Genomic DNA, 11061 nt, shown 5'->3' with positions numbered 1-11061 from the left:
AGAATGGCAGCGGGCGCGGGAGGCAAACAAAGCCGAAAGAGATGGCCGCGGCGCGGCTCCCCAGGCGAGGCCGGGAGAGGAGACGAGACCCATCAGAATCGTGCGCGGATCTTTGTCTTCACTACTCCACATCGTAATCGACTAATCGTACGTACGCGCGCTCATTGCTCTCTCTAGTAGTTTCTTGCTCGTCTCCCTCCCTCCCATGTCTCGCCACCGGCTCCATCATGGCGCCGCGACGGAGGGCGGGGACCCCGGCCGGCCTTTTCCGTGATCCCGTCGTCTCCGTCTCGTCTCCCTCGGCAGGCACGGCCTGTTCTGCTGCTTTGCACTTGCACAGGCCACGGCCAGCCAGGAGTGCGACCGGAGTACGTGCTCCTCCTGGCAGGCAGATGGGACGTGATGTGACTACAGGTTTTGTACTGGCACCTCTTACACGCTCCACAGTGATCTGCAGCCCCAGTGACCGTTCTCTTGTAAAACTCGGATTATGGGAAGTAACAAATGCCGACGACTGTTGAACTAGCTAGGAATCATGCACGATTCTGACAAGTAGCAACTAGCAACAGTGGCGGCGAGCCAAGCGGTACATAAGGTTGAGTACCTAATTACAGGTCGTGTTGCAACTCTCTTGTACAAAGTGAACCAAAAAAGAGGAAACCTAACAAAAGGAAAGGAGGTGACACAGATCCACGCTTGTACATGGGGGAGGTGGCTAAAGGAGCCTAAAAGGAGCTCTTTCCCCACGCCTAAACCCACCAAAAGAACCCGCTCGCACGCATAAACAAGGCTAAAGATCTCTCGCGCTCGCCCGCGAAACCGACCCCTGCACGTTCTTGACGAGAGCCTTTAGCAATTCGCACTCGCGGCAGCAGGTTCGCCGTCTTTTCCTCGCGTCCTCCGCGAAATTCAGCGCGAAGCTTCGGCCGCCGTTTCTTCAACCTCCGGCCCTCTAGCTAGGAGCAAGTCGAATGGTGAGCATGGTGGCAAATGCAGAACCCCAGCAACGATGCTGGTTGCTCGCGTGGATGTCACGTCCCGGGGTCACTCCGCGACCGCAGCAGCGACGTGTCAAGCTCCGAGACGGACGCTGCGGAAGGCAAGTGACAGCCGCATTAGAGCAAAGTATAATAAGGGGCTGTAAGCTGGCTGAATGCTGACGTGGAGGAGAGAGAAGAGGTGAAAGAGGAGAAGCGGGCTATAAGCTTACAGCCGACTTGGGCACAGGAACCAAGAAACTTTGTGAGAATGACTTGTGGACCATGTATTAATGGTGAAGAGCTAACCATTGTACGAGTGGGCTAGGAAAAGGCTGAGAGAAACCTTGCAGCCCGCTTGCTAGCTGCGTTATTAAACTTGCTCTTAGAAACAGTGTGCTTCGAAAAATTAATAATGGAGGGCACGGGATGCGCGACTGGTCGGTGCCGTCAGGGCTACGGCGTCGGCGGCGATCGTATACGACACGAACCTCGGTGGAGCGACTCCTTGCAGTGCGCGATGGCGCTGGCGATGCCGTCCTGCTTCTCGGCGAGCGAGTCGTCGCGGCGGGCGGCCGCCGGCGACTGGGCGGCGGCCGACACCTGCGCCGCGGACGCCGAGCGGCTCTTCTGGAGCCGGAGGTCCGCGGCGGCGGTGGTCGGCGCCACGCGCCGCAGCCGGCTCGAGATCTTGCTGAGGTACCGCCGGATGACGTCGACCGAGGGCGAGCGGGCCCTGGCCTCGTCCCGCTGCAGGTCCACGTCGTCGGGCGAGCCGTACCCGGCGAAGAGCCTGGCGGCGGAGCGCGCGCTGCTGCTGGCGCTCCGGGAGAAGCTGGCGCGACCGCCGTAGAAGGCGGCCTTGGCGGAGCCGAAGCTGAGCGTGCGCAGTTGCAGCCTGCCGCCCCCGCGCCGGCTCGCGCTGCTGCTCCGAGCGCGCGAGCCGGCGTCGCTCGGCTCGGACGCGCAGAACATGAGCGGCGGGGGAAGGTGCGGCGGCGGCGCCGCCGCGCCGCGGAAGAAGAGGCGCTCCTCGTAGGACGGCGACGCGGAGCGGCTCCGCTGCAGCGAGATGACGAAGTCGAGGTCGGCACCGCGGGCGGCGTTCACGGCGGCGGCGCAGGCCGAGGAGCAGTCCTCGGACTCGGAGCCCGACTCGGCCGCCTGGCTGCCGGCGCTGGACGCGGGCGCGGAGCAGCAGGACAGGTCCAGGTCGAAGAACGGGCCCTCGTCCTCCTCCTCGCCGTACGCGCAGCAGCCGCCGCGCGGCGTGACCGGCGCCGTCGCGGTGGCGGTGATCGTAGACACCGCGCGGCGCCGGCGGCGGAAGCGCCGCGCCGCGAGCAGCCGGAGGATCTGCATGAGCTAGAGCTAGCCGCGCGCCCGTGCGATCTCTTGGGCGTTCGTGCGTGCGTCCGTGCGAGTCCGATTTGGCTGCGGTAGAGTGGGGGTTGGGGAGCTGGGCGTTTGGGATGGTGTTGGTGGTGTGGACTGGTGGTGCGCGGTGGCTTTTAAACGGGAGCGGCAAAGTTAGCGGAGGTGGAGCGGAGGGAGGCGCCGAGGCGGACGTGTGGGCGTACCAAAGGCAAAGGCTCCGGGTTTTTCCTCTGTTTTTGGCGCTGTTTGTGGGGTCTCAGCACGGGATTTGGCCACTTGAGCTACTCCAGCCAGTTACGCGCATACGGCCCGGCGCTGCGGGTGTGTTTGTCGTGCGGCGCACGAGCCGGGTGCAATGGCAAGGGCGCGCGTGTGGCCGAAGCGGTCAGGGTCGCTGGGAAGGTTGACGCCACGGCCGTCCCCACCATGGGCAGGACGGATCGTAGTATCTACCAAACCGGCGAGTGACTTTGGGTGCCGGGGGACTGGTAGTTCAAGTCGTTGCCAGCGACCAAAGTAACGCCGGTCTCTTGGAGGCATGTCAGCGTCTCGGTTTTTTCCGTTGTCCGCTACTTACCAACCCGAGATCATGAAGATGTCTACTGCTTACCATTTTGACAATGCTAATTATGTTTCTTTTTTCGCCGGCGGAATTGTGAAGCGCTAGCGAGCAGCGATAGGTGCCAACTTACCATCGATCTACGCAAAGTGGATATCTGGAAAAAAATCTCCACTCACGCATTTGAGATCCCTGAAGAACAAGTAGTGAGTGAAGCTATCAACAATCAAGTGACAAAGGATGCATGCACTGTTCATTCATGTTCAAAAGGTCATGGCTAACAATGCCACATAGCACTGGAGGTCCACGTCCACCATCCATGGAAAGAGGCTCCTCTGCAGTAGTTGGACTTGTACATCCCATAAGTCACTCACATGTAGGTCTGATCCCACATGTTAGTGATCTAACCGTAGAGGAACCACTTTCCATCCACGGGTTGGGAGTGAGCCATCACAATTTACATTGCTCCATCATTATTTTAAAAAAATCACATTGCTCCATCCAGGCAAACACTAGCAAAAAAAAATGCTAACGAACCGCTTCCCTTACACGGAGCCCGTCATTATTTCGGGAAAAAATTCGCATTGCTCCATTCACGGCAACACTGGCAAAAAAAAAAAAAACTGGGGCCGGGCCTGAGGGTCCGGGGCCATTCGTGGAATGGAAAAGACAAGCGTCCATCCAACCGGACCGGGGCGAGCCAAAAATGCAAGGGGCGGCCGGATCACGCAGGAGCTCCATAGAAGTCTGTGAAACGGCCATAAATTTGCAAAGTGACTGGAGGAGTAGGGGCATCGATCGAGCGAAATCGCCGGCGACGGGAACTGACGACTGAGCAACAGCGGAGCTGCTGCTGTTGCTGCCGCTGCAGTGCAGGTAGGCGCAGAGGAAAGTGCAGCCCCGCACTCGATGAGTCCAAGTCCATGGCGCGAGCTTTTACAGCCTTTCTTCGATCCCTCCCTCCTTCCCGGCCGGCCTCCTCGGCTCCTCGCCCGTCCAACCCATCTACAGTGGTCTCCGGTCAAAGACTACAGTTATTTGGATTGACCGGGCCGGGTCGTCTGCACAACAACATCTCCTCTCCCGTGGTCCCGCCTGTCATCCAGGCCTGGGGATGGGCTCTGTCAGTCTGTGCACTGGTGCAGCGCAGTTGTCTGTTAGGGTGTTTGATGTCGAGGTGCTAAATTTTATCAGAGTCATATGGAATATTCGGATAATTAGGAGGTCTAAACATGAGGTAATTATAAAACTAATTGCACATATATCAATTAGACTCCATCTGTGTAATTAGTTTTGTAATTAGACTATATTTAATACTCCTAATTAGTATCAAACATCCAATATGACACGTGCTAAAGTTTAGCGTACACCCCTAGATGTTTTAACAGTCTTTTAAAACAACCCGCTTTCAGTGTTAGTACTGTACGTGAGTGGTAGGTGAGACCGAGATGCATTCCTTCCTTGTTTTGTGTGAGAAAGATGTGACGTGATGGATCATGGACGATGACTTTTCGGCGCCTGGTTTTGGCGCTCTGCGTCGCGTCAGGTAGGGTGGCCCGACCCAGCCAGCAAGATTTAGCGCTTTTCCTGTCCTGCCCAGAGGTAGAGTGCAACGGCGACACCTTGCGCGGAGACTGGAGAGAAAGATGAGAAAGATCGCAACAACTTTTGTTACCACCATGCTTGTGAAAATAGAAAGGTTTTCTTCGCTGCTCAATGCACGGGCTTGAGTGAAAAATGTGAAATGCCTCTTTTAATAAAAATGGATAATCTTGAAAAAACTTCCTTTTCTTTCCTATGACACTTGTGTTCTGCAGTGACTTATTTTTATGGTAACTACGGCAAGCAAGAAACCGGCCTGAACAATTGTATTGATAAGCAAAGTTGGTGCTTACATGATTTGTGAAAAAAGAGTATGAGAGAAAGGCAATGACAATATTTTGAGACCATATCAGGAGGAAGGAGGAGTCAACATGAGACATGCACCGGTAAGCCCAAAGGCGAAGATCAGCTGCCACATTGCGAACTGTCGCCGAAGCGGTGATGTAGAGGCCATTGAACACTAGGGCATTACGGGTTTTCCAAATATTCCATAGCACATCGGTGATGATGGTTGATCGCACTGTCGGTGCCGTGCTGTCCGGCAGGTCGTCGAGGGTCCAAAGGTCATGGTAGGAGAGTAGGTGCGGTGTGGCAATCCACCCGATGGCGCGCCAAACCCTAATGGCCATGGGACAATGCAGGAGGAGGTGATGTTGATCTTCATGAGCACCACAAAAGGCACAGGTGGGTGGCTCAATGATGTTCCGATGGCGTAGAAGGGCAGGCGAAGGAAGCCGGTGGTGGTGCATGAGCCAAAGGAAGTGCTTACAATGCGGGGCAACAGTGTTATGCTAGATGAAGGCCGCGAAGTCGTTGATAGGTCGTCATTCCATATGCCACACATAAAACCCTGCCCTGCGGAGGAGAATTGGTACATGGCAACGCCCATCTCTCTCCGATCCACCATACCAGGAGCAGGTTGTGCACTAGCGAGCGCCTATTGCAAGAGATGGAGCTTCGCAGCTGCAACCGCAAAAAGGCACGGGTGAAGGAAGAACTCCCATTGATTACCAAGCCAGGTGGAGGCAACTGAGATGTTGGGTCGTCGGCAATGAGAGATGAGTGCATTGAAGAGGTCGGCCAAGGGTCGCGGACCAAGCTAGTGATCAAACCAAAAGCAGCAGTTTGCACCGTCACCAAGATGCACTTGGGTGCATTGCCTGAATTCCGACAGGAGCTTAAGCAAGGCGGTCTAAATTGGTGTGTCCAGACGATGGGAATTGCCCAAATCATGACCAGCTGCATGGCCATAGTATTGCCGGAACCATCTTTGCCAGTTGGTTGTAGGGGGAAGGTGAAGCTTCGCCAGAAACTTGGACACGAGTCCCTAGTTCTGGATAGCCAGGTCTTTGACTCGACAAGAGTCCTCGGTTTTGGATGGTCAGGTCTTTGACTCCCAGACAGCTAATGACCGGTCTTCACATCAACTATGAGAAGAGCACATTCGTTCTGATCGCCAATGACATCAACCTTGCTCATTCCTTGGCTGCTATGCCCATTGGCTTCCTTTCCCCAAACTTACCTAGGACTGCTGCTCTCCACCAACATGCTACAATTGTGTGATCTTCAACCGCTGGTGCGTGCTGTGGCTGGTGAGCTGGTGCGAGCCCCTGCTTACTCCAAGTGGGGGCACAACCTTGGCCAATGCTGTTCTCGGCGCCAAACCGGTCTATGTCATGTGTTTCGTCCTCCTGCTACAAGGCACAATTAAAGCTGCTGACGCAATCCGCCGCGCGTTCATCTGGACCGGCGAATCACAGTGCAATGAGAACTGGTCTGCAGTAACTTCTTTTCTATCGCACCGGTTCATTTCCTTTCGACCTTCTTCTGCTGGAAGTAGGATTCAGTACTGCATTGATAAGGCCCCGTTTGGATACACAATGCTAAACTTTAGCACTCCATTTGAGGGTGCTAAAATTTAGCACTGTGCTAAAGTTTAGCACTTGGGGTTGTTTGGATACAATGCTAAAGTTTAGCACCCTCAAATGGAGTGCTAAAGTTTAGCACTTGGGGTTGTTTGGATACAGTGCTAAAGTTTAGCACCTTGGGTGAGAAATGACTACACTGTCCTCATTTATGACTGGCTTGGGGAAAAGTGGAGAGGAGAGAGAGGGGGCAATTAGGGAAAAAATGAGTTTGGGGACCACCTTTAGCACTCATTAGCACTTTTTAATACCCCTTGGGTGTGTTAAAGAAAATAAGGGTGCTAAACTTTAGCACTCACCTTTTAGCACCCCTGTTTGAGAGTTCAATGGTAAAAATATGCTAAAAATGAGGTGCTACAGTTTAGCACCTCTTTCCAAACATCCCCTAAGACTATGCAGGGTCGAAATTTTTGAACGCAGTCTTGAAGTTTTGTTCTTAAAGGCCGCCCGGGCCGGGGCACTCGGCAGTCGGCACTGTGAGTGACCAGGTTCAACGGCCACGTACGATTTGATCCTCTGATGGATCGTTTCCTGGAAAGGAAGGACGCAGGCAGAGCACTAAATACCATTGTACCGTCAGAGGACGATTGGCACGCCGGTGCGGTGCCGTTGGGATCAGATGTTTACTGTGTGATTTTCGAAAAGGAGAAGTTTCTTTTTTATTACCGGCAGTACAAGGAGCTACAGCTACCTCTGCGTGCCTACGACTTCGAGCGTTGGCCCAGTCGGAACAGTTCCTGCCCTCCTGTTTCTGGCTTTGTCCTGAATCCAACTGCCTAGCAGTCATCAACGACCAAGGCGGCGACGATGGCAGTCCGACAGTACTTGCACGGACAAACGGAGGCAGGATCCAAGGCCCCGGAAGACGAAGACGCGCCTTCTTTCTTAATTCTTGCCCAGTAAACTAACTAACCTACCTTGGACCCGCAGATTTGTTGGGAAGCAACTCCAACGCTTGTTCTCTAGCTGAATTGACGACCATGGCCATACGGTTAGTTCACATCATCAGCTGGGTTGCCCGGGCATACGGGTATCACGTCTCAGTAGGAGCACGCATCTTCCGTTCCTTGTCTCTTGCACACGCTCAGGCCCCCTCGTTCCATTTCGATACTGAGCAGGCATAGTACCAAACTACCATTGCTCAAGGCATCGATCACACCTGAGAAACGATTCTAATAACATGATACGCATGATTGTTGACCAGCGCATCACACGACCTGAGCACTTCCAGGCGTGGCCGCGTGGGTGCCAGTTTTCATCAGACTACTTCCACCCCCGTTTTGTGCTTGTTGTCTCCGCCGTGCGGCGACACAAGACCAGGCAGTTGCATGCGGACTTGTAGCGCGGTGCCTCCCGTTCCGTATTGCTATCTCTCGAAGAATGTGGCTTCGTATCTGCCCGGTCAAGGCTATTACGATGTGTGGATGGAAATGGAACTCCACCGCTTAAGCAATCTGCTGACAAACTTGCTGTTGCCGACTGCTCCTAGCGTTTGCATCACCCAACTGCATGGTACAAACACCCAGCGTGTCACGCGCCGCTCTTGCGAGAGCTAGGTGGCCAGTGGGCAGGGCGTCTGCAATCTTGGACTCTGCAATCTCGCCTCAAATCTTGCGAGCCCTTGCGTCGCACGTACACCATCCTCAGCAGTACTCACACGACGAGCTCAGAGCTCTGCTCTATGAATCGCGAACAATGAAGAAAGTTGTTCGTCAGTAGGACGGCAATGCAACGAGAACCTCTCAAAGTGTTCGGATCAACCATGGCTCGCGTGAACGCTTGTTCCCTAGCGTTGCTGCTCTCTTGCTGCATTCTGTCAGGTGCTGCAGAAGCGGCGGTGTACGACGTCGCCGGCTTCGGAGCGAAGCCTGACGGCCGGACGGACTCGTCCACCGCGTTCGCCGATGCCTGGTCCGCCGCCTGCCGGTCGCTGGAGCCGGCGACCGTGTACGTGCCGCACGGGGAGTTCCTGCTCAGCCGCGCGGCCTTCGCGGGCCCGTGCTCAAGCAGGGTGACAGTTCAGATCGATGGCACGCTTGTCGCGCCGTCAGGCTACACCAGCCGTGGCGGCAGCGGGGACGTCTGGATCGTGTTCGACCACGTCGACGGCCTCACCATGTCGGGCGGCACCCTCGACGGCCGCGGCCCGGCGCTGTGGGCGTGCAAGGCGGCCGGGCACGGTGGCTGCCCCAGCGGCGCAACAGTGAGTAGATGTGCCCTCTGTATACCAACAGTCTTTTTTTTTCGGGAAATTACGTGCAACAAGCTTTTACAACGCTGTTACGTGCGTGCCCGCGTGCATGGCAGTCGCTGACGGTGCTGAACTCGCGGGACGTGGTGATCCGCGGCCTGAGGTCGGTGGACAGCGAGCTGTACCACGTCGTGATCGACGGCTGCGAGCGCGTGGCGGTGGAGGACGTCGGGATCGTGGCGCCGGGGAGCAGCCCCAACACGGACGGGATCCACGTGCAGGCGTCGTCCGGGGTCACGGTCACCCGGGCCAGCATCCAGACCGGGGACGACTGCGTCTCCGTCGGCCCCGGCACGGCCAACCTGCGCGTTGAGCATGTCAGCTGCGGCCCGGGCCACGGCATAAGGTGGGTGATCGTCTGATCGAGTGAGCAGCGCGCTATCAACTCGCTCACCGTGCGCTCCTTTGATGGTTCTCGTCGCAGCATCGGGAGCCTGGGGAAGGAGAGCGAGGAGGCGGGCGTGGAGAACGTGACGGTGGCCGGGGCGTCCTTCGTCGGCACGGAGAACGGGCTGCGGATCAAGACGTGGGGGCGGGCGGCGGTGGAGGGCGCGTACGTGCGCGGCGTCGTCTTCGAGCACGCGTTCATGCACGACGTGCGCAACCCCATCATCATAGATCAGAACTACTGCCCCAACCACATATGCCCCCATCAGGTACGTTTTGCATGGTTCATTCCTACCCAAAAGAGATACAGACGTGTATTGCCGTTTTGATGGGCTTCGTTGCTTAATTGGCTCCCCTTCACTCTTGTTCTCTTCTTGTGCGTGCGAGTGACGCAGAGCTCGGCGGTGAAGATCAGCGACGTGAGGTACACGGACATCCGGGGCTCGTCGGCGTCGCAGGTGGCGGTGAAGTTCGACTGCAGCGCGACCAACCCGTGCAGCGGGATCGGCCTCCGGGACATCAAGCTCACCTTGGACGGCGGCAAGCCGGCAGAGGCGACTTGCCAGCACGCCGACGGCAAGGCTTCAGGCTATGTCGAGCCTCCAAGTTGCTTGTGACGCGTTACATACAAAATCGTGTGACGTGAAGCACTTCGCACATACAGATCGTCAGACGATAAACAGGGACAACACATAAAGTAGTTTTTTTAAACGAAAGAATAGTAATAGTTGGTTGGTGTTGCAACAAATAGTTCATCAGTAAGAGAACAGAACCAACAATCGTTGCCGTCTTCTATCTTGATCGGACTGACAGAGGATAAACAAATTAATACGAATGCTCATATTCTCAAATCACAACAAGATGCGTTACATTAACAAGGAGTACACGCGGACGCTCATCAAAGGTCACAGCCTCACAGGACTACTGGGTCATGCTAGATCCAGATTCGAAAAACAACAGCCCGGCTCGAAGTACACACAGATCACCGAACGACTGAACCAAACCCAATTCCACGGCGGCGCACGGTCCGGTGCAACGATCGATCAGATCTTGCCAGAGAGCTTTGCCCCCTTGACGAGCGGGTTGTTGCGGGCGATGGCTTCGCGGCCTGCGCCCTTGAAGTCGAAGCTGCACCCGTGCTCCTCCGCGTAGCGGTGCGTCCCGCAGAAGGTCTTCCCGCACCGGCACACGAACCCCGTCAGCCCTACCTTCTTGTAGCACGCCGCGCACCGTGTTGGCTGCGCTTTCTTGGCCGCCCCGGGCGCGGAGGACGGCTGCACGACGACGGCTTCTTCAGCTACACCAGCGGCTGCTGCCTCCGCGGCAGGCGCGAAGGAGACGTCAGCGACGGGCTTAGCCGACGTAGATGAAGCCGTGGTGCGGACCGGAGCGGCAGTGGCCGCAGATCGCGACGCGGTAGCGGCGGCGGCGGTGTTGGCGCCCGCCTCGGCGGCGAGACAGTGCTTCTTGTAGCAGACGGAGCACATGCCGAGGGTTTCCGGGCTCCCGAAGAAGCTGCACCCGGCGGCGCACGGACACGGGCCGCGGGGGTTCTCCTGCTGCTGGAACGAAGACATGGTTGCACGCATTGGGATCGTGAATTAGTGATCACACGGGGGAGCTCTGTGAAGGCCTCGATGGTGAGGAGCGTCAAGCGTAATTAGTCGGATGGACGCCGTGGTTCGGTTCGAGCCGCGATATATATCCACGCAATGGTTGGCGGTTTGGTGGCACGTCACCGTGTGGGCGCCGGGTGGCTCGGATCCGAATCGTAAGAGGCGCTGCGGAGGCCTGGATAGTGAGAAGCGTCAAACCGTCAAGCGGATGAACGCGTGGTTTGGATCGAGTGGCACGGTCACGCTAACTTGTGCGCGAGCCAGGAGCGTTACCAGCCATCGAATCACCGCAGCCCACTCCACTCTTCCAAACTTTCCATTTCTTGAAAGTATTAATTTATGCAACTTTTCATTTTTAAAATATTAT

General features: G+C 56.3%; 3 protein-coding genes across 4 annotated transcripts; 1 reads left to right on the top strand and 2 right to left on the bottom strand.

Moving 5' to 3' along the window:
* Positions 1–543: 543 nt before the first annotated feature.
* LOC101785946 lies at positions 544–2529 on the bottom strand. Of its 2 annotated transcripts, XM_022826513.1 has the most exons (3): positions 1469–2529; positions 1287–1342; positions 544–1090 (listed from the first exon to the last, which is right to left on the bottom strand). In XM_022826513.1, the coding sequence occupies exons 1-2, from the start codon at positions 2337–2339 to the stop codon at positions 1302–1304; spliced, it is 912 nt and encodes a 303-aa protein (XP_022682248.1). In that variant the 5' UTR covers positions 2340–2529; the 3' UTR covers positions 544–1090; positions 1287–1301. The 2 variants fall into 2 exon arrangements, with proteins under 2 accessions (XP_022682248.1, XP_004969213.1); XM_004969156.2 differs by lacking the exon at positions 1287–1342 and having other exon boundaries at positions 1469–2527.
* Positions 2530–8202: 5673 nt separating this feature from the next.
* Positions 8203–9756, top strand: LOC101785535 (polygalacturonase). The gene is made up of 4 exons (XM_004969155.2): positions 8203–8643; positions 8748–9037; positions 9116–9347; positions 9474–9756. The coding sequence occupies exons 1-4, from the start codon at positions 8203–8205 to the stop codon at positions 9693–9695; spliced, it is 1185 nt and encodes a 394-aa protein (XP_004969212.1). The 3' UTR covers positions 9696–9756.
* Positions 9757–10121: 365 nt separating this feature from the next.
* Positions 10122–10655, bottom strand: LOC101782325 (zinc finger A20 and AN1 domain-containing stress-associated protein 3). The gene has a single exon (XM_004971961.1). It carries the CDS (start codon positions 10653–10655, stop codon positions 10122–10124), a length of 534 nt encoding a protein of 177 aa, XP_004972018.1.
* Between the last annotated feature and the right edge of the window lie 406 nt (positions 10656–11061).

This window comes from Setaria italica, chromosome V (genome assembly GCF_000263155.2).
Source record: "Setaria italica strain Yugu1 chromosome V, Setaria_italica_v2.0, whole genome shotgun sequence".
NCBI classification, from domain to species: Eukaryota; Viridiplantae; Streptophyta; class Magnoliopsida; order Poales; family Poaceae; genus Setaria; species Setaria italica.
Note: the sequence above shows the minus strand (reverse complement) of the source record. Positions and strands in the feature narration are given on the sequence as shown.